The sequence below is a fragment of the Lepeophtheirus salmonis genome, chromosome 12 (assembly GCF_016086655.4).
Source record: "Lepeophtheirus salmonis chromosome 12, UVic_Lsal_1.4, whole genome shotgun sequence".
NCBI lineage: Eukaryota > Metazoa > Arthropoda > Copepoda > Siphonostomatoida > Caligidae > Lepeophtheirus > Lepeophtheirus salmonis.
The window spans coordinates 8,093,534-8,115,092 of NC_052142.2; the positions used below are offsets into that span (position 1 = coordinate 8,093,534).

The 21,559-nt window shown below is 30.5% G+C and overlaps 2 protein-coding genes and 1 long non-coding RNA gene across 47 annotated transcripts in view; 1 reads left to right on the plus strand and 2 right to left on the minus strand.

Moving 5' to 3' along the window:
* The window catches only part of LOC121126924 (uncharacterized), a 113,348-nt gene extending 108,184 nt beyond the window's left edge, over positions 1 to 5,164 (plus strand). For 6 of the 7 annotated variants that reach the window (XM_071891977.1, XM_071891982.1, XM_071891978.1 and 3 more), the window contains 4 exons: positions 1,216 to 1,437; positions 1,490 to 1,600; positions 2,361 to 4,862; positions 4,930 to 5,164. In XM_071891977.1, coding sequence (XP_071748078.1) covers positions 1,216 to 1,319 — 104 coding nt within the window. In that variant the 3' untranslated portion in view covers positions 1,320 to 1,437; positions 1,490 to 1,600; positions 2,361 to 4,862; positions 4,930 to 5,164. The remainder of the gene's footprint in view (positions 1 to 1,215; positions 1,438 to 1,489; positions 1,601 to 2,360; positions 4,863 to 4,929) is intronic. The other variant, XM_071891980.1, reaches the window with a different exon arrangement.
* LOC121126926 (uncharacterized) overlaps positions 1 to 21,559 on the minus strand; it is a 66,614-nt gene that overhangs the window by 23,977 nt on the left and 21,078 nt on the right. For 13 of the 39 annotated variants that reach the window (XR_005867332.2, XR_011782456.1, XR_011782454.1 and 10 more), the window contains 6 exons: positions 11,395 to 11,530; positions 9,864 to 10,002; positions 2,446 to 2,594; positions 2,305 to 2,393; positions 2,093 to 2,186; positions 1,886 to 2,037 (listed from right to left, as the gene is read on the minus strand). Coding sequence is in view for 9 of the 39 variants with exons in the window: in XM_040722300.2 (XP_040578234.1) it covers positions 2,317 to 2,393; positions 2,446 to 2,594; positions 9,864 to 10,002; positions 11,395 to 11,530 (501 nt within the window). In the remaining 30 variants the exon portion in view is untranslated. Of the gene's footprint in view, positions 1 to 1,784; positions 2,038 to 2,092; positions 2,187 to 2,304; positions 2,394 to 2,445; positions 2,595 to 9,863; positions 10,003 to 11,394; positions 11,531 to 21,559 lie in introns of those variants that run through there. The other 26 variants (XR_011782450.1, XR_011782448.1, XR_011782447.1 and 23 more) reach the window with 4 other exon arrangements.
* On the minus strand, positions 17,466 to 21,482 carry LOC139906697 (uncharacterized). The gene is made up of 4 exons (XR_011782460.1): positions 19,892 to 21,482; positions 18,000 to 18,159; positions 17,664 to 17,929; positions 17,466 to 17,606 (listed from the first exon to the last, which is right to left on the minus strand). It is a non-coding gene; the product is annotated as an uncharacterized lncRNA (long non-coding RNA).

The following is a 21,559-nucleotide window of genomic DNA, read 5'->3' on the forward strand; positions in this document are numbered from 1 at the left end:
GGATGATAATGGCCTCAAAAACAGTTCTAAGGAGGAGAAAGTATGATGTAATTTGCAGCTTGGCTCCAGCGTCAAGAAAACCATAGGATGCAATAATTGAGTTAACAGCTTTAGTAGCTCTAGGTTGAGAGTTTTGCGTATGCGTTGCTGAATCTCTACTGACTTGAAGCTTGACATTAAAATCCCTGCTTGATATTATGGAAAAGAGTTTGGAACAAAAATTTCCGAATTATCATTATGTGGACAATATACTCATATAATATCAATTTCAGTGTCCAAAAATTTGCATGTTGCTATTATGAGGTTTCTGCCTTTGCACCGAAATTTTACATTTGGAGACATTATATTTTTTATCAAAATAGTGACTCCTCTTTTCGGATTCACTAAGTCACTATAAGGTTAAAAAGATGCATAATAGTCTGGGAAAACAAAATTATTTTCTAAATTACATCACGTATCCCACAATACAATTATGTCAGGGATATCTAAGCACTTCAATAAACGGGATAGATTAAATTTCCGTTTGAGACTTTGTAGAGAGTTAACATAAAATGAGAAAATTGACACTGTCTTATTATTATTTTTATTTTTTTGTTACTAGGAGGAAGGATATCTATGATCATGATTTTTTGAATAACTTTTTGGGGTTGATCATTAACTTCTCTTGCTATTTGAGATTCTAAAGCAAGTATTTTTGTATTGCAGGCAGATACACAATAATATTTTCTTCAGAAATATCACCAGTAGGTTTTCTTGATGAAATATGATTTTTGATTCTGCCTTTTGGTCGATCTTTTAATATTGCAACTTCCTTTTCTTTATTATTTCCTATTTCCTGAGGTAAACTCGTACTGAATTTTCTTACACGTGGAGAAACCAAATTCTTACTTAGGGACTTACTTCCTGTATTAATTGAAATATGTTGTTCCTTCTCCTTGATGCTACTTTGAAATAATAATTCCCTTTCATACTCATCTTGAGTCACATTTTCGTTATCTTGAACTTAAGCTGATTTATCAGGTGATTCAATGAGAACATCTAAAGTGTAAGATACCTAACCCTCACCTTATTCATCAACAGCCCTAACACAGTCGCTGTCAACCTCCTTGAGTATTTCTAAAGATATAGTAACTCTTTCATTAGGATTATTAGCATTTTTATTTGTTGGTGTAGAAATATGCCTATTTCAGGATGATTCATTTTTATCGATTATAGCTCCAGATAACTCTTTTTCTCGAAGAAGAACAGCTTTTTGGATGAGAATACATCTATATTCAAAAATCAAAAACCCATTTCGAAAGTATTTAATACTGGAATGACCAAAATGGAAGCATTTTGTTCACTGCTGGCGGACTCCATAAAACCTTAAGTTAACCAAGCTTCCATCTACACGGAATAATTTGAAGCATATTCGACGGGTCTCCAATAACCTCACAGGTATAGTTTGATGATCTCCAAACATACTTGAAGCTTATAAACTTTTTTTCAGCCTCACTATCATCCGGGTTAAGTTTCTAGGTAGGAATTAATAACTTCATAAAATCTCACTATCCAATCTTCAAAAAAAAATTCATCAAGCCTCTTAATGGTGTTGACTGCAGTAAGTTTATATTTTTTCATGATATCGAGTTCAATGTTTGCAATGTCTTTTATTTTTATGGAAACAGATTTCATTTGACCATTTTGACCTTCAATTTTTGTGACAAAACTTTTTTTTAAGCCCTTGCAAACGGGCAGGCAAGGTCGTTGCAACTTTTGTATAAAAAGATACGTAGCCAAAGACATAGCGAATAGGTTTTTAATATTGTTGACAATTTAATATTTATATTAACAAAATTCAAAAATTTTAAAAGTTGCTTAGAATAAATTTGTAATGTCTACTTCATTCTATTTAAATATGCTTATTTAATTATCTAAGTTCAGTAATTATTTGATTATATGGTACAAAAATTAATACAATTTTTTTATGTAGCTTATTACATAAATTGGACCTTTATATTTTTATTCTGGCTGTCCATTTACTCGCAATGAAAATACCTAAAATTATATTCATAATGGGATAACTTTATATGTTTAATTACGAAATATTTACTTTTCTTTGATTGTACTTGATGTTTTCAACTCTTGTGTTAGATTACTTTTGACTCTCATATATGGTCCCTCCAAAATATTTTTTAAGTAATTATCTGGAATTTATTTATTAATTTGATATTATGGTTTGGTTATTTTTGCTGAATTCATCTTGAATGTTTTTTTAGTCTGGAATTCAGTAAACCTTTGTTTATACTTAGTTTATATATTTACCTTTCAATGATGTTAGAAAGTTTTCTTCATTTTCATTCTTTTTTTCCCGCTATTAGATTTTCCTTCACTACAAAGAACATGGACAAAATCTACACGAAATAAAAAAAAGAAAGAAGATATTTAAGTCAATGGATATCATACCTTCGTAATTTATTAATCCATCATCGTCTAAATCCGCTACTTGAACCATTTCATCTAGTTCAGGTTGAGCCATTTTTTCACCAAGACTCTGCATTATATTTCTGAGTTCATCAACCGAAATATAACCATCATTGTCTTTGTCAAAGATCCTGCAAACGATATATACAATATTTTACTTAACATGATCTGAATTATCCTTTTTTATGTTTATTAGAGTATGATATATTTGATATAATACTAAATTGTATTTTAGAACTTTTTTTAGATTAATATATAGTTTAAAATGTTTATATAAACCCACTAATATTCTTGTATTTCCTAAAAAAAATATATTTATACGTTCTAAACTATGTATTCCAGAAATATAGGACGTGTTAATGCACGAACTCCCAATAATTGGACAAATTCTAGTAATAATAGCAAACCAATTTTGTTTCCAATAATTAATGAATATTTTCGAAAAATACACCCTAATGAAAAGATACTTAATCCAACAACTACAACTATACAAGCGAAACGCAAAGTACAATTATAAATGTAAAATAATAATAAAAAAGATAGAGGATATAGGATTAAGTACATAACCTAGCTGATCATAAGAGATACGACGCTAAATATATTTTCAATATGTAGACAAATTTTTTGCATTAACTTGTCATCAGCTACAAAGTATCAAAATTGTGATTTCGAACTATTATCTTTTCGACCATACGAGATGAAGGCCACTCTTCACAATGCATATTATTCTCAAAAAGGAGGACGATGTCGTTCACTTTTCGTTCATCGACGTGATCTCTCCATTTATTTTGGGTTTGTAGTCGTTGTAGATATGCTGAGGAACATTGTTTCCAAAAAATGGTCTCAGAAAAAAAAACTCACATACTTATAACGAATTTTTAAATCTACAATTTCGGGTTTAATTATGCCAAATTAAAATGTTTAGATTTCCTCTTTTGTTCATCAACCGGAATAAGGCTTTTAGATACTTTTCAGTATCCATTCGTATAACCAATTCCTATAGAATGGATCAACGTTTGGTAAACGTCAATATACATATATATATCACTATACGGTAGAACTACCATATTTAAACCAGACATAACTTCCATATCGTATCAATTGTCATTTTCAATTTTTCTGATTTCTTCTTATAACTTCTATTAAAATTTATAATGAATATAATTGTTTTTTAGTTGTATTTTCTTTTTAATTACCCATAATTATTAAACTGACTGTTATAAACATACGATACAATACTGTAATAAATTATCTTAATAATATTCACTATTTCAATGTAATGTCATACTTCCTAATAAATGATGATAATAAATATCACGAAATAATAAAATGCTTCGTACAAATTTAAATTAAGCACATTCTGGAATATTTAAACTCCATACTCATCATGAATAGATACCTTCGATGTTGCAATCTCCTTCGCAAAAAAGGAATCGAATCTGCTCTCTTGAGATGGGTGATCAAGTTAGAAATATCTTTCATCGAATTCCTCTATCTGGTTATGATTTTATCTTTGGAGATTATATCTGAAGAGTTTCCGTATTTTGGTCTGATCAAAAATACAGGCCCTGATTTTTGCAGTTATAAGTTAAGTTGTATCTGGATTTACGAATTACTAAGAACAATTGCCTGAGTGGTCTCAAAGGGGGTCTTATTTCAAATGCTGTGTAAGATGTTTGTTTATTATTTGTTTCTTTGGGTCAACACTTGGGTATGCTCCGTGGATTTGAATATATAGATATGGAATTTATTTAAGATAATTATAAGTCTTTTTAGTGTATTTGAAGTATGAAAGGATTAAGATTAATTTATTTCAATTAACTCAATATCATGTTGGAGAATGCCTAGTCGTTGGAATATCTCTGAAATTATTACAGAGTCCAACTTTTGGAAGTTGTCGACCTTCTATCTTCAAAACTGTATCAACGTTTATTAAATCTTCTTAGAATAATAGGGAAGATATTCTTGCAGTGCATCAACTGTCGTTCAGGGCTTGGTTGTTAGAAAATACTCGGAAAACAATATCAAAACGTACAAAAGTGATCGTCTCTCTAACGAATTTTCCCTTTTCCTACAGTTTTGCAGAATTATAACAATTCTACTAAAACGAGGACCCACGTGATGAACAGCTGAAAAATCTCATGTTGCACAGTTTTTTTGTCCGCTAGATGGACTGTTTAGTTATTGTTTGTTAATATGATGTGAAATAGATTTTACTTTCAGGAGATCCTCATAGAAGGTCCGGAAGACGCAAATTGAGTTGTTGAGTATAAGGGGAGACATATCATGGGTTGACTTGTACCTTAATGAAGATTAATGAGAACTCTTAACTTCCTTTTTGAAGAGCTCAAATTAAAGTATCAAGTATCAATATACCTCAACCCGTTTAGTGTTTCCTGGTAAGAACTCGCTGCATTGTATGAGTATCAAAAATAATTTATTCTTTAGTTTTTGTTATATTTTCAGATTCATTATCTCTCTCATTCTTAATGTACTTATTAGTCTTATCCCTTACTGAAGACAAACTTAAAACTCAATGGAATTATTACTGGATCATTTTCATCAAATTCCTTTATTGCAAGATACTCACATCATACATGTATCGCCATTTGAGAGAATCGTCTCATGAATAACTCGCATACTATGTTCATGATCTACAACTCCTCAATCTCCATTGATAATAAATATATAATTTAATCAATATATCGACTTTTGTCAATTTTTATTTATTTCTTAATTGGTTTTAGTTTACTACTTATGCTATTTTCATTAAGTTTTTTTAGCTTGAATATCTCATGCATCACTATTTACTGGATCTATTATGAATATATGCATATTAAAACATTATACGATGAAATGTATCTCGAGCTAAGCATACTATGCTTAATATATAGTCTGTAAGGGATACTTTGAGTACACCATTAATCAAATTCCATGGGAAGACTGGTACCAGAAACAAAGATCAAGAATATTGGCGGAGAATGGGAGCGAGTAGACCACTTCAAGGAAACACGGTGATCATAATTGACTCATTTTAAGAGATACGAAGGAATTGTGGTATTTAATAATATAAATTATGTTTTTCTACTCAACTTGCTATAGCAACACTGAAGTGGTCTCTTCACGTCTCATTCAACCCAAACAAAAGATGTTAGTCCATAAACGTAGTTATGAATGATTCAAAAAATTGTATAATAAGGAAATAACGTAGACAATGTCCAAATCCTGATACAATCCAAATTTCTATTAATGCTATATAAAAATGGGAAGATTTTGTTACAATAATATGTTACCCTATACCCTTAACCAAACTATGTTATATTAAATACAGAATAGCCCCGGATCTCTACTTCACGCAATGAGTGTAGCCTCTGCAGTTTCAGGTATAAAAACGTAAGCAAAATTGTCCATTTTGTCATCGTAGGATTACCAATCTATTATTTTTAACATATGTAGGCGAGATTCACAATGTAAATTATACTTTTCAATTTTAAAAATAATATAACCTGCTAAATAATATAATATATTAATTTCATGAATTGATAGTTGGGATTTTATTGATAGTTAGAAGCACAATGGGGAATAATAACTCATTATTTTGCTCCTATGTCTGAAACTCTTTTAGACCATGATGATGGTCTTTCGACTTTATCTTAACTGAAGGAAAAACTGGATTTGAATTGCGTTCAAAAAGGAGTTTCAGTTATTTGCTTTGAAAATTAAGCTCATTTTTTGGTTCATAAATATAAACTATGCAGTAATTATGTATTGTTATAAATAATAATATTCAAAAATAAAATATATTTATTAATATACAATAACTATCAAATACAACCAACAAGAAGTTTCAAATATATTATATATTTTGAAATTGTATTATCAAAGTCCATAACAAAAAATCGGAAGTTATTAAACTCATTTCTGAAGTTTATAAATATAAAAAGCTTACACTATCCTTTTAAATCATATATAGGCTATTCAAAAGCCTCTATAAAATAATTTTATTGGATATTCAATTATTAGATTCAGTTTAATCATATGTGTAAATTTGAATATCAAATTTGAAGGTAATGAATTACTTTGGTTTATGAGCTGAAGTCTTTTTACTTTTTGAAGTCAAAATATGAAAACAATATAAATTAAGATGAAATATTAAGTCTTTAAAGTTTTATTGATATTATACATAGATTTGCACAAGAAATACAGGATGACAAGATTTTTTTATAACACAAAAACAAGCAAAAGCTGGCCACTCTGGATCCCAATCATCTACGATATTCTTATAGTATAATATCAGTTTATTTTCTTTTTAAAAATATCAACTCAATTATATGATATATTCCCATATTTCCGTTTGCTTATGCTGATAGTGATAACTCTTCCTCGAAACCCTCAGCGTGCTTCATTATAAAGCTATCGTAAATATATATTGTATATATTCGTTGGTAAATCCCTCGTATTATGAAAGGAAGAAAACTAGTGTCCTAGTAATCTTGGAGTCAGAAATGGCATTACAATAGATGAGGGTTCAGTTTGGTATTTTTCATCTTCATCACACGAAAGTCCTTGGTGAAGGAGGGGAATATCTAGTACCCTCCAACACTATATAGAAATGCACTTACTGTCTCTGAGTCCCATATGACAACAATGAACTAATTTAGTAAATCCGTTCGTGATTTGGCGAAGAAATAAGGACTCTTGGTAGCTTGCTTCTTTGCTTTTTGCGAATCTCAAACATGAAATTAATAATATTACAAATACCTGAGGTCCAAAGAATTACAACAATTATAATAAACAATAAAGTTCGAGTAACTAAATGTGTCAATGCCCACAGTGTTCCGGGCTGTGAAAAGGGCTAGTAGTATGTCTCTTAGACATGTTGAAATGGTTCTTCTAACTAAACAACTGCAAGAAGCTTGGAATGAAAAGCAGAATGATAGGGTGATGTACTTCATCAAGCTGGAATTTTACCTAAGGAAGGTCTCAACCACCCAGCACCCAGAACAAACTAGTAGTCAATTGTGACAAAATACCGCTATTGTGGTTCTGGAAGGGTACAGTCAGACTGGCCCTAGAGATGTGGAGATTTTGGACACAAGGGTAGAATCATAGGTCTTGAAGACCACCAAGAACTTTTATACTTCTTCCAATAAGATGGGACGCCAGTCGACACCGCAAAGAAGGTACAGTCTTGGTTGACCACGAGCATGTCCTTTCAGCCCAAGAACTTTTGACCCCGTCCCCCCTTAGTGCCCATATCTTAACTCTCTGGATTACAGAATCTGTAGGCATGTGGAGTCAAATGCCTACCTAAATTGACAACACAACATTAACGACTTCAAAGTCTCTGGGAACAAATTATGATGTACATGTGGAAGAACTACATTCTCAATTCAGAGTTATTTGTCCCCAGAATACTCAAGAATTTTTTCAACTGAATGATGTAATTGAAATAAATACATTTATCTATTCTGCTGACTGATGTGGTATATTTTTGTAATTCATTTGTGTTTCCTTCCTCCCCCCCCCCTGTTCTCTTCTCTTATTTTCTTGTATATATATGTGTAAAGTACAGTTTTTTACCTCGTTTTAAGTATAAATAGTCGTGTATTTTATGAATTTATCAGAGTAGGTTTTGTTTAGTTTAACTAATAATATAGATGTTCCCATAAACAAACCTTTGTATTATTCCTCCACGCCTTTCCTTATCCTCACTTCTCTCGGTCGTCCTGGATCTCTCTTCCTTATAAATAATTGGAACCTCATCACCTTCATCAAGACGCAACATTGGCGACGAGGATGGGATCAGGATCATGTGACCTCCCTACTGTGGGATCGTCGGTGAAGCTAGCTCTGCTGGAGTTGGGTAGCCCTTTTTCGTCGACCGGGAGAACGCTCGTTAGTCTACGGAAGGCTGAGCAATACGGGATGTGCCTCAGTTTGGGCCTCGTGGAGGAAGGAAGAGAACCATGGTCACTTACAAGAAGTGAAGTGTGTGTCTGTGTCAGGGATCACATCATTCAAAGTGAATTTAATTCAATGAAGTTCTGGTTCTCTGTTGTTTCTACTCTCTCGTTCCCTCATTGGGTTATGAATGTGCAATGGTTTATCCTCTGGATCATCCACAGTTGGATGAGGGTACATCGAGTGAGATCGATATGTCTCCAAGGGACAAGCAGTGTGCTCGTGTTCCTAAAACCTCTATAAGGGTGGACAATATGTCTCCCAGGGACGAGCAGGGTGCTCGTGTCCCTAAAACCTCTATAAGGGTCAACGATATGTCTCCCAGGAACGGGTAGTGTGCTGACGTTCCTAAAACCTCTATGAGGAGTAGTGTTTTCCTTTCTACGGTGCGCGTGCTGAGAGCACGGCACGCACGTCTATGGAGATAAATTTTATTCATACAAGAGCAAATGGTTTGTCCGCACCTGGTTATGGATGGAGCAGATCAATAAGCTTCTATTCATGGAGCGAAACCTATTGAAGCACCAGCATGGATTGGGTGCTTGGGGGGTGGTGTAATGTATTCGTGTTTCCTTTAAACAAACCTTTGTATTATTCCTCCACGCCTTTCCTTCTCCTCACTTCTCTCGGTCGTCCTGGATCTCTCCACTGTTAAATAGTTTGTGTCTCCTCAACCTCGTCAAGAAACAACAATTGTTCTTTATTTAAATACTGCCGGTATCAGCAAAAAATTGAATTTGCACATATGACCTTAATTCTTTCGTAGTTTTTTGTTCTCTTGAAAGAGTTATATCACTTTATCCATTACAGATCTTTCTGATTTAAGCTATTAAATGAAAAAAAACCTACTGTGGTTTGGTTTGTTTGCAGTAAAAGTCCCATAAAATTACAAGGAGGGGTTCTTGTGAATTATGGCAGATGAATAAAAATAAGGAAAAAAGATACTTAGAAAATTATACTTCCCTACATCAGGTGTAAAAGGAATTAAAATAAATTTAAAAAAATAAGATGAATAACAACCATTTTCCTTTCCTAGTTATTAATCTGTCATATATTCATACAAAAATGTAATATCTTATTACATTTTATATTATCATTTACATATTTCCAGTAACAAAAAATCAAATTTTATAAAATGATAAGACTTTTCTGAGGTAAAATAGATTACCAAATTTGGCATTCCCATAAAATAGCTTGAACTTACTGCTAGAACTTTTCTTCCCAGTAATTCATTTTACTTCAAATATTTAATCCTTATTAATTGATATTATGATGTAACTTTTTAATTTTAAACATTAATTTAAAAAAAGTATCCACCCGTTTTGAAAAAAAAAATCCTCTTTAAAATATGTGTAGAATTTACAATTAAAAACATATATTATCTTATTCATTTTTAATAAAATTCAAAAAAATAAACTTAGTTAAAGTTATACTACTTGAACGCTTCTTTTATTGATTCTTCATCTAGTCCATATTTTTGTTGCTTTGACATCATTTGTAAAAATTCATTGAATTCTATTGTGTCATATATAGGATCTTCGGATACATCTCGTACCATTTTTAGCAGTTCCTCTTCTGTCAAAAAAATACATTTATGAATTTTTTAATTGAAATAATTATTGAAAATAATTTAAAGAAAACAAATTGAATTTTTATAGCTCAATCTACCCAATTATTAATCAAGTTATGTTCGTTTTTAAGCCTTAAACTTTACTTGAATTTAATTTTATAATGCCTTGATTAATAACACAGAGGAACAATTACATGTGAAATTTTGTACAAATGAATTGAACACAATAATCGGATTTATCTTTGAGCTACGAATCCAAAACTGTCATCTTTCGTTTTTGTTTTGTTTTTAACATTGACCAGTCATATTTTATACAGCTCTACAGATGTTTATTCACGGTAGTATCGTTAACAGTAAATGCAATGTCTTTGTAGATACTGAATGAAACAAAATAACTTTAAGAGTTTATTTTATTGTTAGCGAAGAAGTCATCTTAGGCATAGATGTAGTAATCAGAATGAACATTTTTACTCCGCATAAAATTACAATTGACGAAGAAAGCATTATAATTAGTGCATCCACGTAACGATAGTAGCCTATTGAACTGAGTCTCTGAAGAAGCTACTCCTATACATTCAATGGTAATATGAATAAAAAAAAGTTTAGAAAAGATTAGAATTTGACACTTATTGCTAAATACATAATAAGTGGATGATGCTATAAAAATCTGAGGGAGATCAAGTGATTTCTTTGATGGCAGTTATGCAAAATAAAAAGCAGTAACTACTCCCCAAGCTAAATTTTCGAGGTTTTATTGAATATGTAGATTAAAATATACTATTCAGTTAAGTAGAATAGATAATAATATTTGTAGATATTATCATAAGAAAATAGAACTTGATATAAGAACGTAAAATAATTTACATCTATTATACATTGATATAGAAAGAAATAATACTTCGAATTCCACCACTTAAAAAAAATATTTCTGATTTTTTATTAATAATTTTATAGTAATTAAATAATCATGTCTTATATTATGTTGATATCTTATATTGCCAATGAAAATTTGGGAACTCAAAAAATTTATTTAGTAATTTACTATTACATCATTATCTTGTTTTGTTAATAGTATTCAATTATATCAAAGATAACTTTATGAATATTTGATGACTAAATTATTTTAATAGAAAGGGAAATAATTAACTTAAACTATCATAATACCATCAATTAAAAATATAATACTTAATGTGTATTTATAAAAGAAAGTTAGGTGGAAACTTGGGGATATACAATGGAGTCTTTAGCAAAAATTAGGAATTTTTATTATGACAACAGATATGTTTAGACTAAACGTAGGGCATTCTTAAGCCCTTATATATTATTTGAAGGTAATATGATGATAATACGATAATTGAATATTTACACTATGTTAAAAACTTCAATCTTAAACTCACCCTTTGGTCTTTGCCCCAAGCTTTTCATGACAATATTTAATTCAGAAAAAGTTAAAACACCATCTTCATCTTTGTCGAATAGCTTAAATACTTCTTTAAACTCATTAACTTGTTCACTTGTTAATTGCCAGTCATTCTAAAAGTAATATAGATCATTAAAAAAAATATATATCTATATAATAATTGAAGGAAAAAGTTGAACATTACAACATATTGAAAAAGAGCAATTTTTTATTTTTTAAATTAGAAAAAAGAACAATTATAAGTAGCATAACTTTAGCATAACAAAAAATTGATAATTTTCTAGCTTAAATTTAGGAGAAAAGATTAAAAGATGAAGAGAGTCTGCGGAAAATGACAAATAGGGATAAAATATTGTTAAAATAAATTGTGAGCGTAAATCTCACACCTGAGATAAAATTTTTATAAAAATTATTGTATGTTTGAGAGACAACATTCTTGCTGACAAAGATCACAATTTTAATAAAGTCATTCAATTGATAGTATGAGTCACCACGGAATTGTAGACTCATGGAAGCCTCTTGCTTTTTTTCACGTCGCAGGATGGAGATAATATTTCCTATCCTTGTTTTTAGAATTTAACAATAATTGATTTATGAGAACAATCAATCTTCTATGTAACATGAAATTAAGAAGATTTGTTTCATTGCCTTTGTTTAATAAAACAATATAAATAAATAAATAATAATTTATTTAAGTCTAAATTTTATTAATGAAAAAATAGTTTAATAATTTTTGAGGTTTTTTTTACATGAGCACCAGCAGAGATTTTGTTGTTTGACATCCTTCTTATCCTGTCCATTTTCCTCCAAAAAAAACAACACAACTCTTTTAGCAGTAATAACTTCATCCACTAAGAAAACAACTCTCTTTTGAATATCTGATAATGACTTAAATCTTACAGAAAATTATTCTCTTGATGAAGATGATAACCCTTCATTGATTGTAAAAGAGGAAGTAAGTTTATTAAGATGATTAGGCGAAGGTAAAATGACAGCATAAATGAATAACGCATTTCAGACTAAATATGGAGAAAAGAGGGGCATATTATCTTTGAGAGTTTAAAATAATCTTCCACTAGTTTTCCAAACGAAAAATAGTCTTACTAGTACTAATGAAATAGGAAGTGAGGCTTGAAGTGTTTACGATGGATAATTGTCCATATTTGCAGTACAGCAAGAATTCAAACTTATAAATGGAATAGATATTTGTGATAAAGACAATTTATTGGTGATTTGTGCGCTACAGGCATAAAGGACTCTCATCAAGGAAAGAGTTTACTTATAGTAGAAGTAAAAGGGGAGTTAACTATAGGAGGATTGAACACTAGAGTTACAATCAAGGATTTGTGGGTGGAGAATGAAAAATTTCTTGGTTCCTCACTGTATTTTCCATTTATTTTTCTTTGTATGACTCTTTGCTTCAATAATATAAACATAGTATGATTTGATATAAGATATATATATTCAATGGCAGAATAGAATATCCCTTCCAGACAAAACTATAAAAAAAAAAGACAGGCGCGTCCAGAATCATCTTCACTTTTTTCCAATCACAAAAGAGAATCACAACTATTAAAGAAATCACTCATTAGGGATGAGGCTTAAAATGTCCAGGTTATATAATTATTCATAAAGACAATACACCTCAAACTCCACCTAATAAATTGAATTGATATCGATGGGATTTAGATGAGTTATTTCAGCGTTATATACATCAAGAACACTTATCAATGAAATAGAGTTCTTGGAGTAGGAGACGAAGCAGAGTGGACTTAAGGAGAATAAGACTCAAAAACTCCGATGAAGGAGCAGTGGATGGTGGATGAGAACTTTCCCTGTCCCTCACTGGATCTTCCAGTCGATTATTCTGTCGTTTTATGGAACACCATAGATCATATATGTAGAAGTATACGATGATTCCGTGGAAGATCAGAAGGAATTTATATATTCTTGAACATGGATAGGATTATTCACAAGGTCAGAAGTAATTATTACAGATCTTGAAGTGGAGGACATCTGTACAATGAAGGATTCTTCTATTATGGAGATGAGATCCACTGACTTTAACTGTTTTTTTTTTTTTTTTTTTTTTTTTTTTGGTTTTTCGACTCTTCAGGAGTTTACGATATCATTTTGTGCTTTCAGTAATAAATATAGTTTCCATGTATTGTTATGCTGTTTGATACTACCAGACCTATGGTACTCTATTAATTTTATCATAGACTTAAACTCTAAGCATGATGAATCAGACTGAACTCAATGAATGTGGATAAAGGATTACATCCAAATGAAAAAGTGTTCTGTTAAAAGTGTTTTGGCCATTTAAGGATTTGTGTTTATTAAGTCGAGAAGACTATCATTACAGGTGTAAAAATTGTAAAAACTTATCATTTAGTATGTGTAATAAGAGATGTTCAAAATTGAAGAGCTAAGCCCAAAATTCATCTAGAATAGTCTTGGCTGGTAGGCGTTCTGGTTTAAGCGATTCTTTTATTTGTTTTTTTAGAATGACTGCCATTTGAATTTGAAGACGATTTAATGAGTGGATCTGTAGTAAATATCGTATGTGAATACCAGTTTTATTGATTTCAATTTGAAGTGAATCAATGAAGTTGATATTAACATACGAGATTTACTCCGGATCCACTCATTAAATAGTCTGCAAATTCAAATGGCGGTCATCTTATAAACAAATATGTTCTTCAGACAGTAAATCAGCAATTTCGATGGATGAGTTCTCGAGTCGTTGCCAGGATTTTTCAGTTTTGGAAGAAACAGATTCTAGGTGAGAGGTTTCGATTTATGATGGTTTATGTGGTTGGTCAACTCATATAAAATTCTTACATGCATGTCTGAATTTGCCTCGTGTGGTAAAGCGTAAGATTTAAGTTAATTACTCTCATTAGTCTAAGGTTTACGTATAAGTGCCTTGTATTGAAATCTATGGATATGGTAAATGATTGATCTTTCTAGAGTGCCGAAGTAGTTACATGACATCGAAGTCTAAAAAAGTCACAATGGTACTTATTTTCCTAATATTGTACATTTTGTTATTCAATATTTTCACAAATTAAGTACGACATGCTGAAGAAAACGTGCCTTTTTTCATTGGTTTCTAACAAAGGAGGAATTGATGTGTGGAATTATGATTTGGATAATAAAAGTATATCTTGCCGTTTTTGCGGTTTTTCGTGCCCATCTTGTTCTTTATGGCAAGTAATCCGCCACTCCAAAACCTCATATCACATAAACAACTTAAAAGTCTTCAATAAACACAACATTAAAGGAAACGAAGGAAAATTAAACGGTTCATCATTCAATTTGGGCGTAGCACCGTTATTTGTGTCGTGTAACATATTTTTTTATGTTCTGGATCCTCCCAATTTCTGCAAGTGTATTAAAAAATATACTGGAAAAATTTCTTCAGGTCAAGGGGTTGTTAACAACTTAGTTGGGGAAGTATGTCAAGGAGTTTTGAATCGAATAAATAAGAGGTGGAAGAAAAGGATATCTTCGTTGCACTAGATGAGACAAGAGAACTTCAAGGAAGGTCAATGAATGCAATTATGATTGGTCCTCTGGACGGACATTTCTGTGGAAGACCTTACCTTATTGACTTGATTCATATTGAGATTGCAAATGCAAACAATGTAAAGAACATCGTCATAAGCTCAGTTCATAAGTTATTGGGAAAAGATTTTGCCCCGTGTAGACTTAAAGTTTTCATCACTGATGCCACCTCGTATTGTCTCAAGCAGGAGAAGATCTTCGAAAAAAATTCCCGGAACTGATTAACATTACATGTATTGCTCATAAATTACATAAAGTTGCAGATATAGTTCAACAAAAGTTTCCTCCAATGAATGAACTTATTTTCAATGCGAATAAGATGTTTTTGAATTCTGGAAGAAGAACGAGAGTAATTACTGCTTCGTACAAAATTCCCCTCCCTCTATTACCAATTATAAAAAGATAGGGAACTTGGTTAAAAGAAGTGGAGTACCATCACTTCAACGTGTTCAGAGAATATTTAAACAGCCTTGATGAAGATTTGGTAGCAATCAGAAGAGCAAAAGAAGTAATTAATATTGATTCCTTAAGAGAAGAAGTCGTATTTATGCAGGAAAATTTCGTCAAATACCTTGGGCAATAACTGCATTTGAGGAAAGATTGCCTCTTCTTACCAGCCTAACCATAGTAGAAAATCTGACTCAAGATTTGAAGGAAGAACCATTCAAGACCAAGTTAAAAGAAGTGCTTCAAAAGGACCCTGGCTACACAAAACTAAAGGAACTCTCAACAAGTAAAAACCTGGCATAAAAAATACTCCAATTGTCAATTGTGATGCTGAGAGGGTCTTTAGTATGATGAATATCATCAATAAGATTTGAGCAATTTAAGTTTGATGTTCTCTAACTTACAATATATTTTTTCTTGCATAAATTTACAGAATATAATATACATTTATAAAGTTATTTATAGGGAAGTTATATATTAATAATAGGCAACAATCTCTCTTCCTTCATATATAAATAAATAAATAATTTAAGTTAAAGATATATTCTAAACGATACTCTTTTATTTGGGTTAGAATCGATATTTGCTTTGAACTATTGATCCAGTGAAAGATACAATTGCTCCACTCTCATATGTAGCTATTTTTGAAGTAATTTCCATGGACATTCAATGCATTGATGGGTAATTTATTGAGTTCAAATTTTTGAATACAGTTACTGATCGAAATAGAGTTTTCTTTTAGACACCTGAATACTCTTGCATTGTGGCCTCTCTTACCACATCTTGTGCATTCGATGCTTTATGCAAGCAAACTTCCCTAGTCTTATGAGGAAATTGAAAACCCTACTATCTACACAATCTTTCTTTGCTCTTGTTCTACGGTCTCCTACAGTTTTGAATTCTTCGAAATATATTGAATCCCCATGATTGTATTTGCATTAACACCCTTTGATACTAAATCATTTAGACTATTTTGATTTTTCTTAATCATTTCTACTATTCTCCATTTATATATACTTCACATATTTGATTTGCATCATCAAATAATCTTAATTGCGCTTCTCTATACTTCCGGACTCCGGTGAATTTGTTAGACGCCATCCTTGAATGTTCTTTCAAATAGAAGACTTGTATTTCAGGTCTAACGATGATTAGATCCACCTTGTATACTGATATTCGTAACCAAATTTTTATATTATGACATTTAATACTATTTGTATCATACAATAAATTATAATTAACATTAAGACATTTTCTTGATAATATTACTTTGATTATATAGTACCAAGTTAAGCTTTATTTTGGTAAAGGAAAGCTTCTATATGTAGTAACCTTTCAGACAAGTTGTTATGGGAAAAAAAAAATTATTGAGATATCTTTATAAGTATGTTCGAAATTACCCATTGGCCATCAAGTATGATTTATGAATAAAGGTGTGTTTATGTCTGGAAGAAAACAAAGGAAGAGAGCTGAGAGCTGATGAAAGTAAATGTTCATGGGTTAGACACAAACCATGTAATATATATATCAGGGTGGCTTGAAATTTTCTGACCTCAACTTGAAGATGGCAGCACTCATAAATAAAAGCAAGTCACATCTATTTCGCATCTGTTGACAGTAGTTTACCTAAGTTTTAGTCTATTCACTACGGGCAGTTGTCTTATAATATTTGTTTGAGTGAGTTGATGTGAGTGTTTTTGTGATAATGAAAAAATGGAGTATCATTCTTTTAGCGCAGATCAGGCACAAAAAATCCGAATTTTGGCGCTGATTACTTTGCTGGAAACAAAAATACAGTCCAAACAGTGGACTGCAAAGATATTCGTCAAATGAAGAGATAATTACCTTCGTTCACAATTTTGTTCCAGAGAAAAATTTTTAAGCTTGCTTAACAATTTTCTTTTTTGAGATATCATCATTAAGTATTCCGGATACACTTTTTGTCTTTTCATTATTTAAACAATTGAATAAAATTTTAATAATTAACAATAACAATTATCATTTAATAAATGACAATTAAAACATTTAGGGTCTGTTTGAACAACTTTATAATCAATTCTATTTGAACAATTTTGAAATAATAAGATTTTGGCATAGAAAAAAGGTAGATTAGTCAATTTTCTGACTTCATGATGAAATTGAAGACTCTATATACAGGGTAGACCCTAAAAACTGAATAATTAATTGTAACTTTCATGTTATATAATATTAGACATCTTAAAATTTTACCTGAATATTACTGATTATTTTGATAATAAGTTACACAAAAATTATTCAAAATTGACTTTTTTTAATCTGAAATCACTGCCCAGAGTCTATTGGGGATCACATCGTTGCATGCACAAAACATCTTCATCTTCCAATATGCACCAGATTCCATAATCCATCAGATTCAAATCCGTATTCGAAAAATACTAAATATGAGGCCCCAAAAACCATCACAGCCCCTAAGTGACATTAAACGTATGAGAAGGTGCACCATCTTGTGGAAAAGTCTAAAAAAAATTCTTTTAAGTGGGAATTTAACCCTGGACTAAACTCTTTCTCCATATAGTATTTACGTACTCGAAGTTACTACTTTCGACTCCATAAAGTACAAAGAATACAATCGATCTACTGGTTTTGACCTAGAGGTGCTGTCTCTTCCAATGGCAGTAATGGAGCATGTTCAGGTCCTTTCTCGAAAGTTTGTTCCTTGTTATGTGCCCCAGTAGTCTTTAAACAACTTGAAAAAGTAAAAAGTCAGGTGGGGTAAATAATCATAATCAGTTTATTTGCTTTCGTACTAAATTATCCATTTATTCATCCAAACTTATAGAAGAAAAACTGAGGTACCTAATTTTAAGTATAGTTTCAAAGACTGATATTTTGATATATATCTCGAAACTACGAATAAAATTAAATTATCTCTTTATTCTAAATCCATAAATAAAAATTTGTCTGTCAAGTTGGAAAATATTTAATTTATAGCGGCAATCTCATTTGAATGAATTTTCTGAACGAATATTTCATTCATGTGTAGCACAATGTAACATAATTTTTGCCTGCAGGATGAAACCCACATTTATTATCGTTATTTAAGCCGTAGAACAGAAATATGACAATTAAAACTTTCAATTTAAAGAATTTTTTTTAAATCAAGTTTATAGGGTATAACTAAGATTCAGTGCCATATTTCGACATGAAAAAACGATATATATGAAAATCAAAGTAAATAATAAATTGATAAAAACATTTACGTATTTAAAAAAATAATTATTTATTACGTTATCTTGATTATATTTAATAAAAAACGTATATAACCACCAAAAAATCGAGTAATATGAAGGACCTTACTTAGATGTTAAAATCTTTTTTATTTTTTCTTCAAAGGCTTTATATCATAGCGGAAAAATAAAAAATAACGTAAGTCTATATAATTACATATGTAATATGTAAGCATCTATTAACTTGTTTTAGTTACTTTACATATAAATTACGTAATTATATAGACTCATTAGTAATTAATTTTACTCGTCGGAATATTATTGCAATATATATTCATGGAACCTAACTTGCTAATTATATTTAAACTTTTTAATATGTATTATAAACTTAATTGAGCATAAATCAATCAAAATTGACTTTTTTGTAAGACAATTTTTTTAAAATTTAAATATAAGGTATTTTCTATAAGTTCAGGTAAGATATAAAGCATTTGAAACAAATATATATTAGCATCTAAGTAAGGTCCTTTATATTAATTGATTTTTTTGGTGGGTATAAACATTTTTAAATAAATTTAACGCAATAAATAATTCATTTTTGAAATGCTGAAAGCTGAAATGTTTTTATCAAATTGTTATTTACTTTGATTTTCATATATATCGTTTTTTCAGGTCGAAATATGCCACTGAATCTTAGTTATACCCTAAAAACCTGATTTAAAAAAAAATGTTTTAAAGGCCAAACCTTCATGGATTGAAAGTTTTAAGGGTCGTGTTCTACGGCTTAAATAACATTAACAAATGTGGGTTTCAGTCTGTGGCCGTTCCAAAACCTTCATTTTGTTGCATGGTGTAATCCAACGAATTTTGCAGCTGCGCTTTTTTTTAGTGAAGAAATTAACGTACAAACACGAAGTAGTTAACATCCATCCATATGTTAATTGAAATCTAGTTTCAATAAAATAGCTCTCAACCTAACTAAAAAGGACGTAATCAAAATTACTATCCGTCTATAAGTACATAATTAGACCAACAGAGGCATCAGTGGTTTAACTGATAGCTTTAAAAGTTTCTATAGTGTAGTGTCCTTTTCTAGCAATCGTGGAAAAGGCTACTACAAAGTTTACTTATATTTTTTTAGTTTGGATTAATATAAGATCAATATTTGATAAGCATTCCTTCTCAGGATACAATTTAGTGGGAGTCAAATGAGAACACCGCTGTGATCAATGGGATAACTATTAGGCCTACCTTAAGTTGTTGTTTTGGAGTTTAGGGTTGATAATAAGAATCACGTAGTACGTTTGCACACTGCCTTATTTATTACTTAGTTCTTCGGAGATAATCTGGCGATTGATTCCCCTACATAGATCATAACATATATTTATAGACGTTTGGGGTCTAATGCTAGTTGTTCTAGAACTCTCCAATTCACCTCATCACCTGCTCCCAGCATGTGATGCTTGGCCTTGGTGATTACCATCATACGCGTATCATATCCAGACACACAACTCAGCAATAAACCTCTCAACACATCATTTATCACCAAACATAATATTAAAATAACAATAACTCATGATAGCTTAAATCTGAGAAATATATATATACAATAACAACTATCGTTCACATCATCATACATAATACATCCAGTTGGTGATACTACAATAGTGAGGCCAATTTTATTACATACCACTGACTTGATAAAAATGTTCAATTACTGCTACTTTGAGTCAAGCCTTTAGAATCAATTTGGGCTTGCAGTATTAGGACTTTTTCCTAGAATCTATTTAATATTATTCAGCTTTTCACAAGGATTCAAGAATTTTATATTCTAATATTAATTTTTAAGTCTGAGTTAAATTCGTATGTATCACTACTCTTCCCTTAATTAATTATTATAAAGTTCTAAATGGATTGTTGAAAATCATATTTGGCTTAAATAACAGGTTCCTAATAATGTTTAAATTACATCGAAGGGTATATTTGGAAGTTAAGAAGAAGATTATTTTCTCCACTGTTCATATTTTACATATGAATAGTGGATCTTTATTTTAGTTTATTGCGTTACATTTTTGAAATACAAATTGACTGACTTACAACAATTATAATTGTAGTGTCTGGAAGAGGGAGTATGGTTAGACATTGAACAGAATTTAAAAAATGATAAATGTCAAATATATTATTTAATTTATTTATAAATATGATGAATTGTACAATATCAATCTATATCCCCTCTTCCAGGCACTACAATTCTAATTGAATAAATTAAGAGACTAGATGCAGTATATGTTAATATAATAATGTAAAAGGTTAGGTATTATCAGAATATGAATATTATATTTAAACTATAGTCATAAAATTTAAATATATTAAAAAAATTTGAGTAAGTAGAGAGACAAATTTTAATTAGTTGTGCTTTTCATTTGATGAGATTGATTTTCATTAAATAAAGAAGGAAATACTTTAAGTTCTTTAAGAATTAGGCAAAAGAATAGATCTGAGATATTTTATCCTCATCAAGAGATGTTCGGCTTACGATATATACAGTCATCATGATAGGATAAAAATTTATCCTATGGAGATAACTAAGCAAAGCTAAGCTTCATACGAGAGTAGATTCGACTCCTTCCTTTGGTATGAATAAATCCATGTATATATAACAATTATGAAATTATTCAAAACCTTAAACTATGATGGAATCCATTTAATTTTAGATTAAGATAAAAAGATCTGGATACGAAATATAAAAAATAAAGATATGCTAATTACAATTAGGTACTACAACAATATGAAGATATTACCATAAAATTAAAATATATTAATAAAAACACATTTAAATAAATAAATCATTTTAACCTAGATAAATTGAATATTCAGGCTTTTTTTAATTTTGACAATTCCTGAGCTCATTCTTCATGA